The 14,009-nt window shown below is 51.9% G+C and overlaps 2 protein-coding genes across 8 annotated transcripts in view; one reads left to right on the plus strand and one right to left on the minus strand.

Annotated features, from left to right (window-relative positions):
* Nucleotides 1-10,608, minus strand: ARHGAP9 (Rho GTPase activating protein 9). Of its 6 annotated transcripts, none has more exons than XM_053662111.1 (18): nucleotides 10,522-10,608; nucleotides 6,497-7,184; nucleotides 6,014-6,237; nucleotides 4,862-5,089; nucleotides 4,563-4,676; nucleotides 4,280-4,384; nucleotides 3,996-4,057; nucleotides 3,766-3,856; nucleotides 3,455-3,550; nucleotides 3,217-3,315; nucleotides 2,853-2,988; nucleotides 2,630-2,737; nucleotides 2,206-2,304; nucleotides 1,950-2,027; nucleotides 1,748-1,801; nucleotides 1,343-1,477; nucleotides 884-989; nucleotides 1-262 (listed from the first exon to the last, which is right to left on the minus strand). In XM_053662111.1, the coding sequence occupies exons 2-18, from the start codon at nucleotides 6,810-6,812 to the stop codon at nucleotides 91-93; spliced, it is 2,223 nt and encodes a 740-aa protein (XP_053518086.1). In that variant the 5' UTR covers nucleotides 6,813-7,184; nucleotides 10,522-10,608; the 3' UTR covers nucleotides 1-90. The 6 variants fall into 6 exon arrangements, with proteins under 6 accessions (XP_053518086.1, XP_036982969.2, XP_036982972.1 ...); XM_037127074.2 differs by lacking the exon at nucleotides 10,522-10,608 and adding an exon at nucleotides 7,900-8,019; XM_037127077.2 differs by lacking the exon at nucleotides 10,522-10,608 and having other exon boundaries at nucleotides 6,014-6,076; nucleotides 6,497-6,557.
* MARS1 (methionyl-tRNA synthetase 1) overlaps nucleotides 5,558-14,009 on the plus strand; it is a 25,667-nt gene continuing 17,215 nt past the window's right edge. Inside the window, exons 1-10 of one of the 2 annotated variants that reach the window (XM_053662110.1) lie at nucleotides 5,558-5,637; nucleotides 7,354-7,463; nucleotides 10,565-10,691; nucleotides 10,847-11,011; nucleotides 11,985-12,075; nucleotides 12,235-12,313; nucleotides 12,392-12,526; nucleotides 12,868-12,943; nucleotides 13,176-13,348; nucleotides 13,531-13,637. In XM_053662110.1, coding sequence (XP_053518085.1) covers nucleotides 7,431-7,463; nucleotides 10,565-10,691; nucleotides 10,847-11,011; nucleotides 11,985-12,075; nucleotides 12,235-12,313; nucleotides 12,392-12,526; nucleotides 12,868-12,943; nucleotides 13,176-13,348; nucleotides 13,531-13,637 — 986 coding nt within the window. In that variant the 5' untranslated portion in view covers nucleotides 5,558-5,637; nucleotides 7,354-7,430. Of the gene's footprint in view, nucleotides 5,638-7,353; nucleotides 7,464-10,564; nucleotides 10,692-10,846; nucleotides 11,109-11,984; nucleotides 12,076-12,234; nucleotides 12,314-12,391; nucleotides 12,527-12,867; nucleotides 12,944-13,175; nucleotides 13,349-13,530; nucleotides 13,638-14,009 lie in introns of those variants that run through there. The other variant, XM_037127073.2, reaches the window with a different exon arrangement.

Genomic DNA, 14,009 nt, shown 5'->3' on the forward strand with positions numbered 1-14,009 from the left:
TCAGGAGACACAGGCTTTAAAGGGATGTCCTCAGAACATACCACACCACCAAAGGCACCATTGGAAACACGTTTTCTCTTCTTGCCCCAGTCAAGGGAAGAGGCTGGTGAAGTCAGTGAGCATCAGCTGGACTAGCTGCCCAGGGTAGAGAGCATGGGCTGCTGGGTCAGATGTCTCCTGCTCAGGCCGAAACAAGGTTGGTCCAAACACAATCCCCAGATTGTGGGGGGTCATGCGGTTCTCATCCGAGTGTGCTATCACCCTGCAGGCAGAAGCCAAGAGAAGGGGCAATAAGGCAGCAGCCTTGCCACTTCCAATAAATCTAACCTTTTCAAGATTTGAGCAGGGAAGAATTCACCCTTCTATGTGGCAGCCAAGGAGACCAAGGAGAGAAGGCCTCAAGGGGGATGGGGATGGGACCCGTGGACACAACTTCGAGGGTACAACTCGAAACAAGCTAGGATACAACCACCTCTTCCCAGCCTCAGAGACTTCCCCTGGAGCCCTCTCTGCTCACAATTGGGAAGGCTCTCATTCAAATGGCTATCCTTTCTCAGAAGTCACTGCCCAGGCCCAGCTCAGCCAAATAAGCCCAAACCAGTGTTCCAGTGGGAAACAAAGAGGCGGAGGGAAGGAGGAGGTTAGATTTCCCTTATTTCTCACACAGCATTGCTGTGCTTGAATTGGTCCCCATTTCCCCATTTGATGCTAACCAGTAGCTTTAGAGCCTCATAATATGACCCCCTGCATAGAGGTTGCCTGTTTCTTCAATCTGCTCTAAACTGAGGTGTTTCCCTACCTTAGTTCCATTCAAACAGAGTCCTTGCTGCATGCTCCACCCCACCCTCTTCCTGAATGAACAAAGACGTTCCGTTTTCCTGACCTGCATAAATGTTCCAGGAGGTACCGCAGAGTGTCATGGTTGGGCTTTGGCAGTGAGTCTATTAATTCTCGTATTTGAGAGAGGCGCTGTTCTGATTCCAGGAGTGCTGGAGAGAAAGAGTAAGGGGAGGGGCACAGGGGTGAGCTTAGGGAAGGCGCTAGTGCAAGGTGGGTGACAGTTCTCTTTCCCAGGCCCATGGGAGACCTAATTTATCCAACACAGCTTTCTTTTTCACTGAGTCCAACTGCAGCCTTAGGATTCTTTTCAACTCAGCCCTCTAAAGATTCACACAACAACAACAACAACAACTAGAGCTGGCACAGGTGTTGTAAGTTATTCACCATCTCTGTGTTCAGGATAAGACAGAAGAGTTCAAGGGAACCCCTGCTATACTCTTTACCACTCATGCCTCCCCCCCCCCCAATATCGAGGGCATTTCCTAAAGCTCCCACCCCTTACCAAGGGCAGCACGAAAATCGGGCAGCAGCGGTGGGGGTACCAGAGGCTGGGGTAGCTCCCGGAGAAAAAGCTTCAGGGCTCCAGTGACCACATGAATGTCATCCCACTCAGCACTGTCCAAATCCAACCGACCTTCTGGAGGAAGTAGGTAGAGAGGGGTTCAGGGTTCATGAAGGGCCATAGGGACACAGAGACTGAGAGACCAGGAGTTCGACAGAAGAATGCTAAGGCATTCTTAGCTAAGGCGGACCACAGGAATGCTCAGGGGGTCTGCAGGGGGCACGACAGCAGAGGTAGGGATGGGGACAACCCTCCCAGGAGCAGGACATGGGGAAACCCACAGGGAACAAGGAGGATGTGGGGGGCTTTTAAGAATCTAAGGGGATCCTTACTCCGTGTAAATACCTTGTCCTGGTTGTTCTGGGAACAGGTACCTCCCATCGGAGGTGACCGCCCGCTCTGTAACAGGTGTAAGACAAGATTAGGAGATAAGACATGAAGTTCCAGCCAGAAGACCTCCCTGTCCCACCAGCCCCCTCATTCAGAACCACCTGATTCTGAGACATGAAGTTCTCAGTGCCACCACTTGCCCACAAGGCCTTCTCACCTCTGTCCACCAGGAAGCGAAGTTTCTGGACCACTGCCAAGTTCCCGCTCACCCGGTAAATGCCATCGACATCTAGACCTAGGAGATGAGGCGAGGAGATAAGAATTGCTGCTCCAATGTGTGTGGAGAGGTCTGGTGAGGGGTCCGAAGGTGAAGCGAGAAAAAAGGTAAAAGGAAAACTAGGGGGAGGGAGGTGGGGAATTCTGGGCCTTGGCTGGTTGAAAGGGTAGATTCTGGGGGTCTCAGGGAAAATGACCTCTCTTATCCACAGCAGCGATGCAGAGCCGCACGAAGCTGGGCACGGTGTCTCCTTCCCGCTGACACAGTGATTCCAGCTGGCAGCCAAACACCTGGTCTGGGGAGATGCAGAGTGAGGTGGGAAGCCAGTGCCAGTGTCACCCAGGGAGGCTCTTCCTGGCACAGACCCTCACCTCAAAGTTGGGCTCCCCCACAGGCTGTCTGTCCTGGGTCTGGACAAGGGTACACCCACTTCCCAACAATCATCGGTAGTGAGAAAAGCAATGTGCTCACAAGACCGCTGATCTAGTTTTGGGAAATTCTACTGTGAGCCTCAGTGACGTTTTCTCATCCACGAAATGGGCTGATGCCCAGATCTAGAATCTAATAACACTACGGGAGGCGAGAAGGAAAAAGGTGCCAGCGGGCCCAGCCCACCTCACCTCGGAGCAGACCCCGCTCCTGCAGGCTTTGCAAGGGTGGTCTTTTAGCGATAAGCCGCTTTAATTTGTTCCTCACACGGTTCTGCTCAGTTCCTTCTGGGCAGCGACCTGCAGGAGGCAGGTGGAATCAGAGCGTGAGCTGGGCCTCGGGGAGGAGGAACTTGGAGACTGGCCCCAGGCTCCAGGCCCCGCCCCAGGCCCCGCCCCCAGGCCCGCCTCTAACTGGAGCTCCTGCGGCCGCCGAAACGCAGCAGTGGCTTGAACCCCGACTCCTCTTCTTCGTCCTCGCCAGCGCTCAGCTCCCCAAGCTCCGCTGGTCCCGAGCCTGACAGACGCAGCTCCAGGGGGTTCTCCCGATCCTAGACTCGGAAGGGTGAGGTGGGCCGAGAGGAGAGAAATCTGCACCCCAGGCTTGAAGCCAGGAGACCCTAACCGGATGCTGAGGTCCCGCGTCCCAGCGCCACCCCAGGGCTTTGCACTGAGACCACCCTGCCCTCTGCAGCCTTGAATCCGTCCCCGCTCCCACGGCCCCGCCCCCGCCCCCGTCCGAGCCAGCCTCCCGCTCCGCCTTTTCCGACCGGTCTCACCAGGCGCTCGATGACCGCCCGCAGCGCGCGGTGCCAGGCCCGCAGCTCGGTCTCGAGGTCTGACTGCAGCAGGAACTCATGGCCAGGCACCGTTCGGATCTGGGGGACCGGCGGGGGAAAAGGCTTAGGTCAGCGGGAGGAGCATGAAAAGCAGGAAGGCCGAGCTGGATCTTGCGAGAAATTGAGGGGGCACCCTCATGTCGGACGGGGCTCTGGGGGTGCTGGAGAGGACACTCACGTGCAGGACGTTGCGGCGGCTGGACAGGTGGCGGCCGTGCGCCAGGGCCGCCCCCCGTAGGTCCACGCTGCTCTCGGGCCGGGTGCCCGCTGGTCCCTGGCAATCGGGGGAGGAAACCGAGGCAACCGTGCTGTTTCCCTTATTGTCTCCCTCTCTCCGGGTGGACCGGGAAGACGTGAGAGGCTGCGCTCCTTCCCAATGCTATACCTTCCTCTACACCACCCTGCCCACCTCCGCCCCACGGTTGGCTGAGGCGGTTAGAATTGCGCCAGAGTCCCCCCTGCACCTGCCCTTCCCTCCCTCACACTCACCCAGGCCGAGGAGGGTGCGGCGGGAGGTTGCTCTCGGTAGAACACCAGGCTGTTACCCGCTAACACTACCCAAGATGGGGCCCAGCTCTTCCTGCAGGGGCGGAGGGGCAGCATCAGCGGTGCAGAGGTCATTGAGAAGCGCTAGGAGAGGCGCTCTCCCGACGCTCTGCTCCACCCAACGGATGGAGGCCGACCACCCGGACCCCAGAGGTCTTCCCAGCCCTCCTCACCTGAGCTTCCGTCCCCCCTGAGCGATCTTAGTCACGTTGAGCTGGCCCGACTTTTCCACCTCCTGGGGAGCAGAGGGAGAGGCACCAATAAGTCACCCACTGACCCTCACAGCGCCCCCACCTCGGCTTTCCCCTAGGGCGGGGTCCTTTCGAGTTGCGGGGGAAGCTGAGGAAGTGAGGATACCCAGAGAACACTCAGAAAGAGGAAGATCTTTCTGGAGGAGCAGGAATCAGAGCATGGGGCAAGGAGATTCTTGGCATTCACACAAAAGTGGGAGGCTTACGTGGGGGTCGTCCAGGACCTGCGGCAGAGGCCGAAGGGGCTGCCGGGCTGAAGGCTTGTCTGAGGGGTCGAGCTGGGAGGTGCGTCGCCGGAGGCAGGGTGAATCCTGGGGCAGGGGGTGGGGAAAACAGGTATAGGAGACACTGACTCGGAAGTCCCTAGCTGCGGGGGAAGAGGGCTGCGGATGTGGGTGACGGAGGTGTGATAAAGAATGTCTTGCATAAGAGAAAGTCGTGAAAAGATGGCTTTGCCTGCATTTAGTCTGGAGAAAGAAGGGACCTCACCTGGGGGTCGAGCAGTTCTGGAGACGCTGTGTCAGAGTCTGAGCCCTTTGCCTGAGGCTGCAGGGCACCGTTGTCCCCATTCAAGGTCTGCGTCCCGTCCATGGAGGCAGGGTTCTGCGGGGAGGGGAGGTAACGCTACATCCAGATGCCACCTCCACCAGTTCTCAACACCCTTCTCACAACTTTCTGGTTCTTCTATTCTTCTGAGAGCCCCAGAAAGAAAACACACTCCTTTGGGATACAGTAGGGAGAAGGAGGAGATTGGGGCACAAAGAAATAAGCAGGAGAGAAGGTCTCACCGTCTCCCCCGTTCCAGTGCGGCGGCGCGGGGGCTTCCAGGACTTGCAGCCAGTCAGTGAATTTATGTAGAAGCAGCGTCCGGAGTTAGGGTCCAGGTACTGTTCCCAGGCGTCCAGCCTCTGCAGCGGGGGGCATACAGGGTTTGGGGGTGGGGAGTGGGAGCAGCGGCGAAGGTCTACCAAGTTACAGTACACAGGGGACTCTGACATGAGGGGCCGGGGTCCTGCCTGCAAGGAAAGGGGGAAGAAAGGTAGTTATTTTGTCTGAGCCCTCCCCAGACTTCTCTTCACATAACCGCCTCCTTCCCTCCCCCACCATTTTCTCACCACCAGATCCTGCCTGGGGTGACCCAGGTACTGAGGGAGAACAAGGTCCCCAGCTGATTTTTTTTAACTCCCTCCCTCACAGTCTTCTTTGCTCTTCTCCTCACTTCCTGTTGCCAACTTCCCTCCTCCCCCACACCACCCCCACCCCAAGGCTACAGGAAAGGGGAAGAGGCTGTGTGTGTGTGTGTGTGTGTGTGTGTGTGCTGGTTGAGGGGAGCTCCCCACCCTCACATCCTCCAGAGTAAAAGAAGAGAGAGAGGAGAGGGTATGGGAAAAGAGGGGCCATTTTTCAACCACTAAGAGAGGGGAGGAGCTGAGTCTTCAGGAAGACCAAGGCAGTTCCATCTCTAGAGGGGACATACTGGTGACTTGAGCTGGCAAGACACGACACAGGACAAACCCTGCCTTGGGCCAGCGGTCAGGAGGAAGAGAGAGAAAGGATAGCTGAGGTTGGCTTTACTGTAGTCCATCTATCATCTGCCAGCTTCCATGAATACTCAAGAATCTTCTCTACTTGCTGTCCCTCTGCTAGAATTCTTCTTCCTCAACCCCTCATTTGCTTCATGGCTGTTTCTGACTTCTCCTTATTCACATTCAACTAAATGTCATCCCCTCAAAGATGCCTTCCTAGACCTCGGTCACTCTCCACTGTATTTACCTTCTTTGTAGCACTTATCAGTACCAATATATATTTACATATTATCACTCCACGGGAATCCCTTGAAAGCAGACAGTGTATCTGTCCTGTTCCCCACTGTGCCTAGAACAGGGCCCGGTAGTAATATCTGTTGACAGCAGGTGCTCAGAAGGAGAGCTGTGACTCACCATGTTGGCACTGGTCTCTGTCAGCAAGTCATCCTGGGAGAGAGATCTTCCACTTGGCCCACCCTGAAAGGGCATCAGGAGAGTGGGCCTCAGACTGGTAGCACTAACACTTCTGCATATTTTGGGGGGAAGAGAAGGAGGCTGCTGCGATGTAGTCTGGGCTCTGCCTGGGGTTGCCTGAGATAAATGCAGCTTTTCTGGTGAGCCAGGAAACAATTTTGGCCCTGGAAACGGAAATGAAAAGAGCAGGGCGCAGGTGGTCAGAGGTGTAATCTTGGCTGGGTGCTGCATTCTGGGGGTTCACAGGGAAGACAAGAGCAGGGGTAAGCTGTTGTTGACAAATAAAACGAGACCTCAACAGCATGATTGAGGTGAGGAGTAGGCTGATCACAGGTGAATAAGAGAATGGGATCAGGAGGGAGGAGGAGACTTCCAATAATTCACAGAAGCCAGGGAGGTAAAGAAGTAATGGGGAGGACTTACCGTGAGTCCAGAGGAACTGCCTGGTGGTGACGGTGGTTGGCCTTGGGGAAAGTACAGGTTCCTCTGTCACGTAGGCAGCTGGTACGAAGATGGGACGAGAGTTGGATGGTGGTCCCAGGCGCCTTGCCAACCACCAGTCTGAGTTGGTCTTGCGAAGCAGTCGGAACCTGTCCCCTTCAGCCATGGTTACCTGCCTACCATCTGCTGCAGTATAAGTGAAGTCATAGAGGGCACAGAGCTGGGATCCCTGGGAAGTGTTCCGGGACCCCAGCCCTAGGCTTCCCCAAGTACTTGGCCACCACTGGCCCAGCTGCATTGTGTTCAATACTGTCACCTGTAGGAAAAAGGGGTGTTGGCTATCCAGAAAGGGACAGAACTGGCTACTTCTAGGCAGAGGAACATGATTCTAACAGCAGTGTCAGAGGGAGGTAAGGACAGGAAGAGGGTAAAGCAGAGGACCTGAGTGGGGGTCAGTGACAAGTTATGAGGGCTGAGAACTCCTGAGTGATGTGACTGGTAAGGAAGTATGTAAGGTGACAGAGGATGTGGTCAGCAGGGCTGCGAGGCCAGCAAGGCAGGAAATCAGACTCAACATAGTTCAGTGATTTTCCTCCAAGTACTTTCTGGGGCCCATGAGAAGATCCAGGGGTAGGAGGAGTTGGTCCAGTTTGGTGGTGGGACTCTTGAGCTGTACATAAGAAGAGGAAAAAGAATCAGGTCTGCGACAGAACACAGGCCGAGAGAAAGCAGTTAATGACAACGATGAAAACGTTTCTGACCCTTTATTAAATTGACACAGGCACCAGTGTTTCCATTACCAATGACCTCAGATCTAAAGTTGTCTGCTTCCTGTGTAGCATCAGAGAGACACGGAAACAGAGGAGCAGAGAGCCAGAGAAGTAGCAAGACCGAATTGGAGAGAACAAGAGAGTGGATGGGAGAAACACAGAGCGGTTCGGAGTTGGAGGTAAAGATGAAAATTCCGCCATCCTCCCAACCCAGGACGTGTTTCAGGGAGCAGGAAAGCCTTGATACGATCCTCTGTGTTTATGCTCTTGGGTGGGGTTCTACTTTAGTGTGTGGGTTCATTCATTCATGATCTTAACAAGGAGGCTGAGCCCCTCCTACGTGAAAGAAACAGTGTTAGGCACTGGAGATAAGGGAAGGGAAGGAGACAGACACAACCCTTGCCCTCTTGGAGCTTAAGGACAGATCTTAACTAATCACACAATAAATGTAGTAATTACAGTAGAATTGGGGACTATGGACAACTAGCACAGGGTGCTATGACAGCATATTGGGGTGGATGGGAGACTGATGTCAGCTTTTCCCGAGAAGGTGGAAACTGACCTCCCCTGTCCATTGTCAGAGCTTTAAAACCCACACTTGCGCTTCCTTCTTACCTGACCACTCCTCTTTTCCCCTTCTCTGCTTCTCCGCAGCACCAAGTGAGGCTTTTTGTGAGGCTTTCTGTGAGACTGAGACTTTCTGTCTGGCTTTGGAGAGGTGGGGTACCTCCCCCTTGGTGACGTCAGACTGCCTGCTCTCCTCCCCGGAACATGTGATCCGAGGGCCAGGATGCCAGTACTAGATTCTGCCCCAGTGACATTCCTCCTCACTTCGCCCCACTCTCAGAATGTGGAGAATCGCACCTCGCAACTCTTCATTCCCACTTTCAAAACAGTAGCCAACTTTACCCATCCATTCATTCACTCATTCATTCATCTAATATTTGTTGAGTACTCAAATCCCGTTCTTCTCTGCTTTCTCTGAAGTTCTCCCCTGCACTTTATCCTCTACTTTATAGAATCCTTCTCATTAGATTTTGAATCTTTCTCATCAGTTTTTAAAGGTAGCCAAGTCTTACCATCTTTAGACAAACCTCCCTTGACTGTGCTTTTCGGTTACCACTGTATCTCCCACTTCCTTTTAAAAATCAAACTTCTTACAGAGTTGCCCACACACAGAGGCCTTCATTTCCTCTCCCCTGACTCTCCCACCTTTCTAAGGTCACTCTTCACTAGGGTCATCCCTGAGTTTGCACGGACACTTTGCATTCGTAATGCTGCTGGACATCTCAGCAGCTGCCAAAACAATGGACTTTTTTTCTCCTTCTGTAAAAACTGTGAGTGTCCCCCTTAGCTTTCTAGCACTTTATTCTCTGTTGCATAAGGAAAGACTTTCCTTTGCTTGTCCCTTAACCCCACTGGTCTGAGATCCTGTGCCCTTTGCACTCTGTAGATCCTAGGTGGTCTTAATCTCTCTAGCTCAAATGACCTTCATATGCTGCTAAGCACTATATCTTCATTCCAGATCTTTATCTAAAGCTCCAGTCTTACAGTGTCCACTAAAAAAGCCCCACTTGGGTATTTCACAGGCACCACAAACACAGTATGTTCTAAAGTGATCTTATCAGCTTTTCCCCAAACCCATTTCTCTTCTAGTACCCCTACTCGGTTAAATTTAAATTCAGTATCTATTTATAGAATGCTTATTAGCATTTGTGCCAGGCAGGAACTGTGGGCTGGGTATTGTCAATTCAGATGACAAATATAATCCCTGCCCTCTCATAACAATCAAAATACAGTGTGCTATTCACTGCCATAGGGGAAGTACTATCCTCTGTAGGTGCGCACAGAGAGTGTACCCAACTGTCCGTGCCAGAAACCTGACAGCCAACCTTAATTTCTCGTTTCCCCACCATTCACATTTAATTGATTACTAAACCTTTCCAATCTACCTACTTCCTTTAATCCCTATAACTACCACCCTCCTTAGCATCCTCCTTACAAGGATGATATAAACTCGTAACTAGTCTCCTGGAATACAATTATTCTTCCTTCCAGCCCATTCCTGACACAACAGCCAGAGTAACCATTCTAAAACACAAACATGCCTTGCCACTCTCCTGACTTAACCTTTCAAAAACTTCTCATTGTCCTTAGAGTAAAGCCCAAATTTTACAATTGATTTACAGACACTTTCTCCCTTTATCCTAGCCTTTTCACAGTCCCCACCCCAAACTCTCAACTCCAGCCACAGAAGTATAAATCCCTATGCTGCTGAAGTGCACTGAGGTCTATGGTCCTTTGCATATGTTCTTTCCTCAAACTGAAATACTTCCTCTCTACACTTCCACCAATCTTTACCTGGCCAACTCTGACTCACCATTCATATCTCAGTTGAAAGGTCACTTGCAAAAGAAGGGCTCCTTTAATGCCTTAGAGTTGGGTAGGGGCCCTAACCAGTAGTTTCCACAGCAAACTTTATATCCTCCATCATAACTTTCAGCACACTTTAAATATTATTTGATTATCTCACTTCCCAGGAAGTCTGTGAGCTCTGCCAAGGCAGAAGCCTATATCTATTTTGTTAATAATTATGTCTTTAATGCCTTGTATAGTTCATGATACAAAGTAACCTCTCTGTGCCTCACATCCCCATCTGTAAAATGAGAATGAGAAAACCTATCTCATGGCTTAGTTTGTTTGTATTTTGTTAAATAATAATAATTTTACCATAGCTCATAATAGTATGGGTCGAGAATTGGGGTAGGGCTCAACTGGGTGATTCTTCTGTCCAATGTGGTATGCAGCAGCTTCGCTCTGTAGAGCTTCGCTCACATGTCTGAGAACCTTGACGGGGATGACTGGGGTGCTGGGATCAGCTGGAGCCTTCAGCCGGAATATCATCATGAGAGCTCTCAGCCTAGGGCTCCCACGGTGTTCTGAGAAACATGGGCAGAAGCTGCCGCGCTTCTTATGACCTAGCTTCAAAAGGCCCAGAACCCCAATAGAATTTTTGAGAATTAAATTAATATATGTGAAGTGCTTAGAATCGTGCCTCGCTCTAAAGGGATACAAAGATGAATAAGGATTCCTTTCTTAATTACTCATATGGGCTTCCTTGTCTAATATATATTTATTGCCAAACTGTCTTCTCACTACCCCTCAATCTGACTTTATCCCTACGCATGCTCCCTCCCCTTCGATGACATTGTCTAGCCGTATGAGCTGCAGACTTACATTAAATGAATATTTAATGGTTCCATTCTTTTTTTATTAATAGGATATCTACGCTGATTTCCATCCTGTCACGAAAGTCAGTTTGTCGATTCTAATTCTTATGAACTTGGAGCGCCTGCCATTGTTTGTAGCCACAGTCGAGCGTTCGCAGCAGGAGATTTTAAACTTGGGTTAGCGTCACCACCCTCTCGCGGCGTTAAACAGCCAAAGTGCGCAGGCCTCTCTACTCGCAAAGTCTCCTCCCGCCGGCCCGGCCAAACCCGGCGGCCCTTCGTGCTGCAAGGCGGCCCCTTCATCTCTATGATACTCAGTTCCTGTTTCCTAGTGTTGAATGACGGGAGAAACAGCACGCTTCCCCCGAGCAGTGCGCAGCAAGCGGCCGAATTCAAAACTTCATTTCCCGACGTGCTTCTGGCTGGTCGCTCGGCTCCCAGGCTGCAGGCCGGTTCCGGTTGCATCAGCGTGGGATCCAGGCGAAATGAGATTGTTCGTGAGCGAGGGCGCCCCCGGGACACTGGCCGTGCTGGCCGCGGCGGGGAGGGCCCGGGGCAGAGCGGAGCTGCTCGTCAGCACTGTGGGCCCCGAAGGTAGTCGGACCGGTGCGGGCGGGAGGGGGATGAGGGGGGCGGGACCGAAGACTCCGGATTCCCCCGTCCGCAGTTTTCTGCGTTCAATGATAATCTCTGCCACTCGCTGCTGTCAGCCTCTTACCCCATTATCTGTGGTCACCCCATCCCCTCTTCCCAGCCAATTCATTCATCAATCACGTCCCTGATTACCCTCAGCCCCCTTCCCTTGTCTCTGGTTTCCCCGCCATCCTAGGATCAGACTCACCCCAGTGAACTTTCTCCTTTCCAGCTTTCTCCCACACCTACCAGACACCCCCCCGCCCCCGACACACACACACAAACAAGAGTCACTCGCATTACAACCCAGGCACCTTTTTCTTTCCTAGGAACCCCCCCCCCCACCACCACCACCACACAGACATTTTGGTTTACTTGTTCTCATTCCCAGTCAACTGTTTGGATATCTTAAGCAGTTCTCTTGCTAATCTCTTTTGTCTGGTTCACAGGCCCGCGCTCAATCCACTGAGCTACACCAGCCAGGGCCTGCTAATCTCTTTTGTTAGTTTTGTTCTTCCACAGTTACCAGGTCATTCTCAGATACCCTAGTTACTACTAACTGTTCCGGTTCTTGGCTGCAGCACTATCCCAATACCACCACCTCCTCTCTTGCAACCCCCATCTGTTCTTTCCAGCCAGTAGTCTCCCGGAGCACCTGCTGGTCTCGCCAGCTCATTCTGGACTCACCCCCTTCAGGGTCCTCTCCTGGAACCCCTGGCTTGAGACTGCCCATCTTCTTCCTTTTTTCTCTGAACAATATGGAGTTGTCTTTCAAAGTTGACAAAGTATTTCTTCCCTTTTTTGCTGTTTTTCACCCATTTTTCTCTCCTGCATCAGAGCATGTGGTCCCATTTCTGACCCGGCCTAAGGTCCCTGTCTTGCAATTGGATAGTGGCAACTACCTCTTCTCCACTAGTGCAATCTGCAGGTCAGTATTGATGCTCGGTGCAGGGAGGTGGCTGAATCAAATGAGGGCTTACTATCCTCTGTGTGGCCTTATACACAACCATTGCTTCACTGTGAGGTGCGGATGGTCTAGACAAATGGGCTCCTCTAATTCCACCTTCTCTTGCTGTCTCTCTGGCAGATACTTCTTTCTGTTATCTGGCTGGGAGCAAGATGACCTCACCAACCAGTGGCTGGAATGGGAAGCAACTGAACTACAGGTGGGGCTGAGGCATGGGAGATGGCGGGCAGGCCGTCGCTCTGCATGGCCATCCTGACCTGTGTCCCTCGAATTTTAGCCAGCTTTGTCTGCCGCCCTGTACTATTTAGTGGTCCAAGGCAAGAAGGGGGAAGATGTTCTTGGCCTAGTCCGGAGAGCCCTGACTCACATTGACCACAGCCTGAGTCGCCGGAACTGTCCTTTCCTGGCTGGGGTAAGTGGGCCTTGAGGTGGGGATTGGGGAAGGCTGTATGGTGTAAGAATTAAGAAGGAGGGCAGTATTCAGAGTGTCCAACCCCCAATACTGCCACCTTCTAGAAGTACAACCTTGAAAAAAATCATTAAACTTTCTAATTCTCTATTTTTTAATCTTTGAAAAGGGTAATATTGGTATCTACCTCATTGGGCTGTTGAGAGGATTAAGTGAGATAATTTTAACTGCTTAATATAGTGCTTCACTGTAGTAAGTGCTTAGGGAAATGTTAGATGTTTTGTTACTATTGGGAAGAAACTGAGTGTCTCACCTGTGTGCTTTTTTCTTTTTCCCCAACGAAGGAGACAGAATCGCTAGCTGACATTGTTTTGTGGGGAGCACTGTATCCATTACTCCAAGACCCAGCCTACCTCCCTGGTGAGCACTATGCATATTACTTTACTCCTAGCCCCAGCCCTAGGAGCTTGGTGTAGGGCTTATAGAATGGGCAGTATGTTGGTACCTGCTATGAGGTATAACTTTACAACTGCAGCTATAACACAAAGATGGTAAAGGGAACTGGGGAAACTTCACAAAGAAGGAGAGGAGGTCCATCCATGCCTACCCATTCCCAGTCTTGCTGATTCCCTCTTTTCTCCCATGTCCACAGAGGAGCTGGGTGCCCTGCACAGCTGGTTTCAGACACTGAGTTCTCAGGAGCCATGCCAGCGAGCTGCAGAGACTGTGTTGAAGCAGCAGGGTATCCTGGCCCTCCGGCCCTACCTCCAGAAGCAGCCCCAGCCCATCCTCCTTGAAGGGAGGGCTGTCAGCAACGAGCCTGAGGTTTGGAGCCTACTAGAGCAGTCCGCACAGAGCCTTAGTACCTGGGGCCAGGGGTGGGGGGGTGGGGCGAGTGGCTTGGAGAGGGACTTTGAGCATGGCCACTACCCTTTTCAGTTGTTGGAGAATTTCTTTACTCTCCGGGCCCTCCCCACCTGGTGAGGGTTTCTGTCCACTCTTCATAGGAGGAGGAGCTGGTCACCTTATCTGAAGAGGAGATCACCATGGCTGTAACTGCTTGGGAGAAGGGTCTGGGAAGCTTGCCTCCCCTTCAGCCAAAGCAGAATCCAGTGTGAGTAGGCACAGATGAGTGGGGCTTGGTTTCTTAAGTGGAACTTGATAAAATCAATGCCTGTCTGCCAAGTCCCCTGTGCTGCTAGCCTTTTAAATCTTCTATCTTCTCCTTTTTATGCTCTCTCTCTCTTTTTTAAGTTTTATTCTCTCTGGCTTATACTTTTGGACACTCTGTCCATCAGTCCCATGTGCACCCGTGTTTTAGTTATTTACCTGGTGATAGCACCTAAATCTGTTTTTCCAGTCCAGATCTCTACTCTGAACTCCAGACATATTTGTCAGACTGTTTCTGGAATCCTCCGCCTCCATAGGCATTGCAAACGCAGCATGTCCAACAGCAAATCAGTTATCTTCCCTGTCAGCTTCACTC

Source organism: Artibeus jamaicensis, unplaced genomic scaffold, assembly GCF_021234435.1.
Source record: "Artibeus jamaicensis isolate MK-2021 breed Jamaican fruit bat unplaced genomic scaffold, CSHL_Jam_final contig_233, whole genome shotgun sequence".
Classification (NCBI taxonomy): domain Eukaryota; kingdom Metazoa; phylum Chordata; class Mammalia; order Chiroptera; family Phyllostomidae; genus Artibeus; species Artibeus jamaicensis.

Bases quoted from the DNA above. Each gene is read 5' to 3' on its own strand.
- ARHGAP9 (XM_053662111.1), bottom strand. From the start codon at position 6,812: ATGCAGCTGGGCCAGTGGTGGCCAAGTACTTGGGGAAGCCTAGGGCTG. The intron at 6,238-6,496 runs GTAAGTCCTCCC...TTCCGTTTCCAG, and splicing joins GCAGTTCCTCTGGACTCACG to GGCCAAAATTGTTTCCTGGC. The intron at 2,028-2,205 runs GTCATTTTCCCT...CTCATCTCCTAG, and splicing joins CGCTGCTGTGGATAAGAGAG to GTCTAGATGTCGATGGCATT.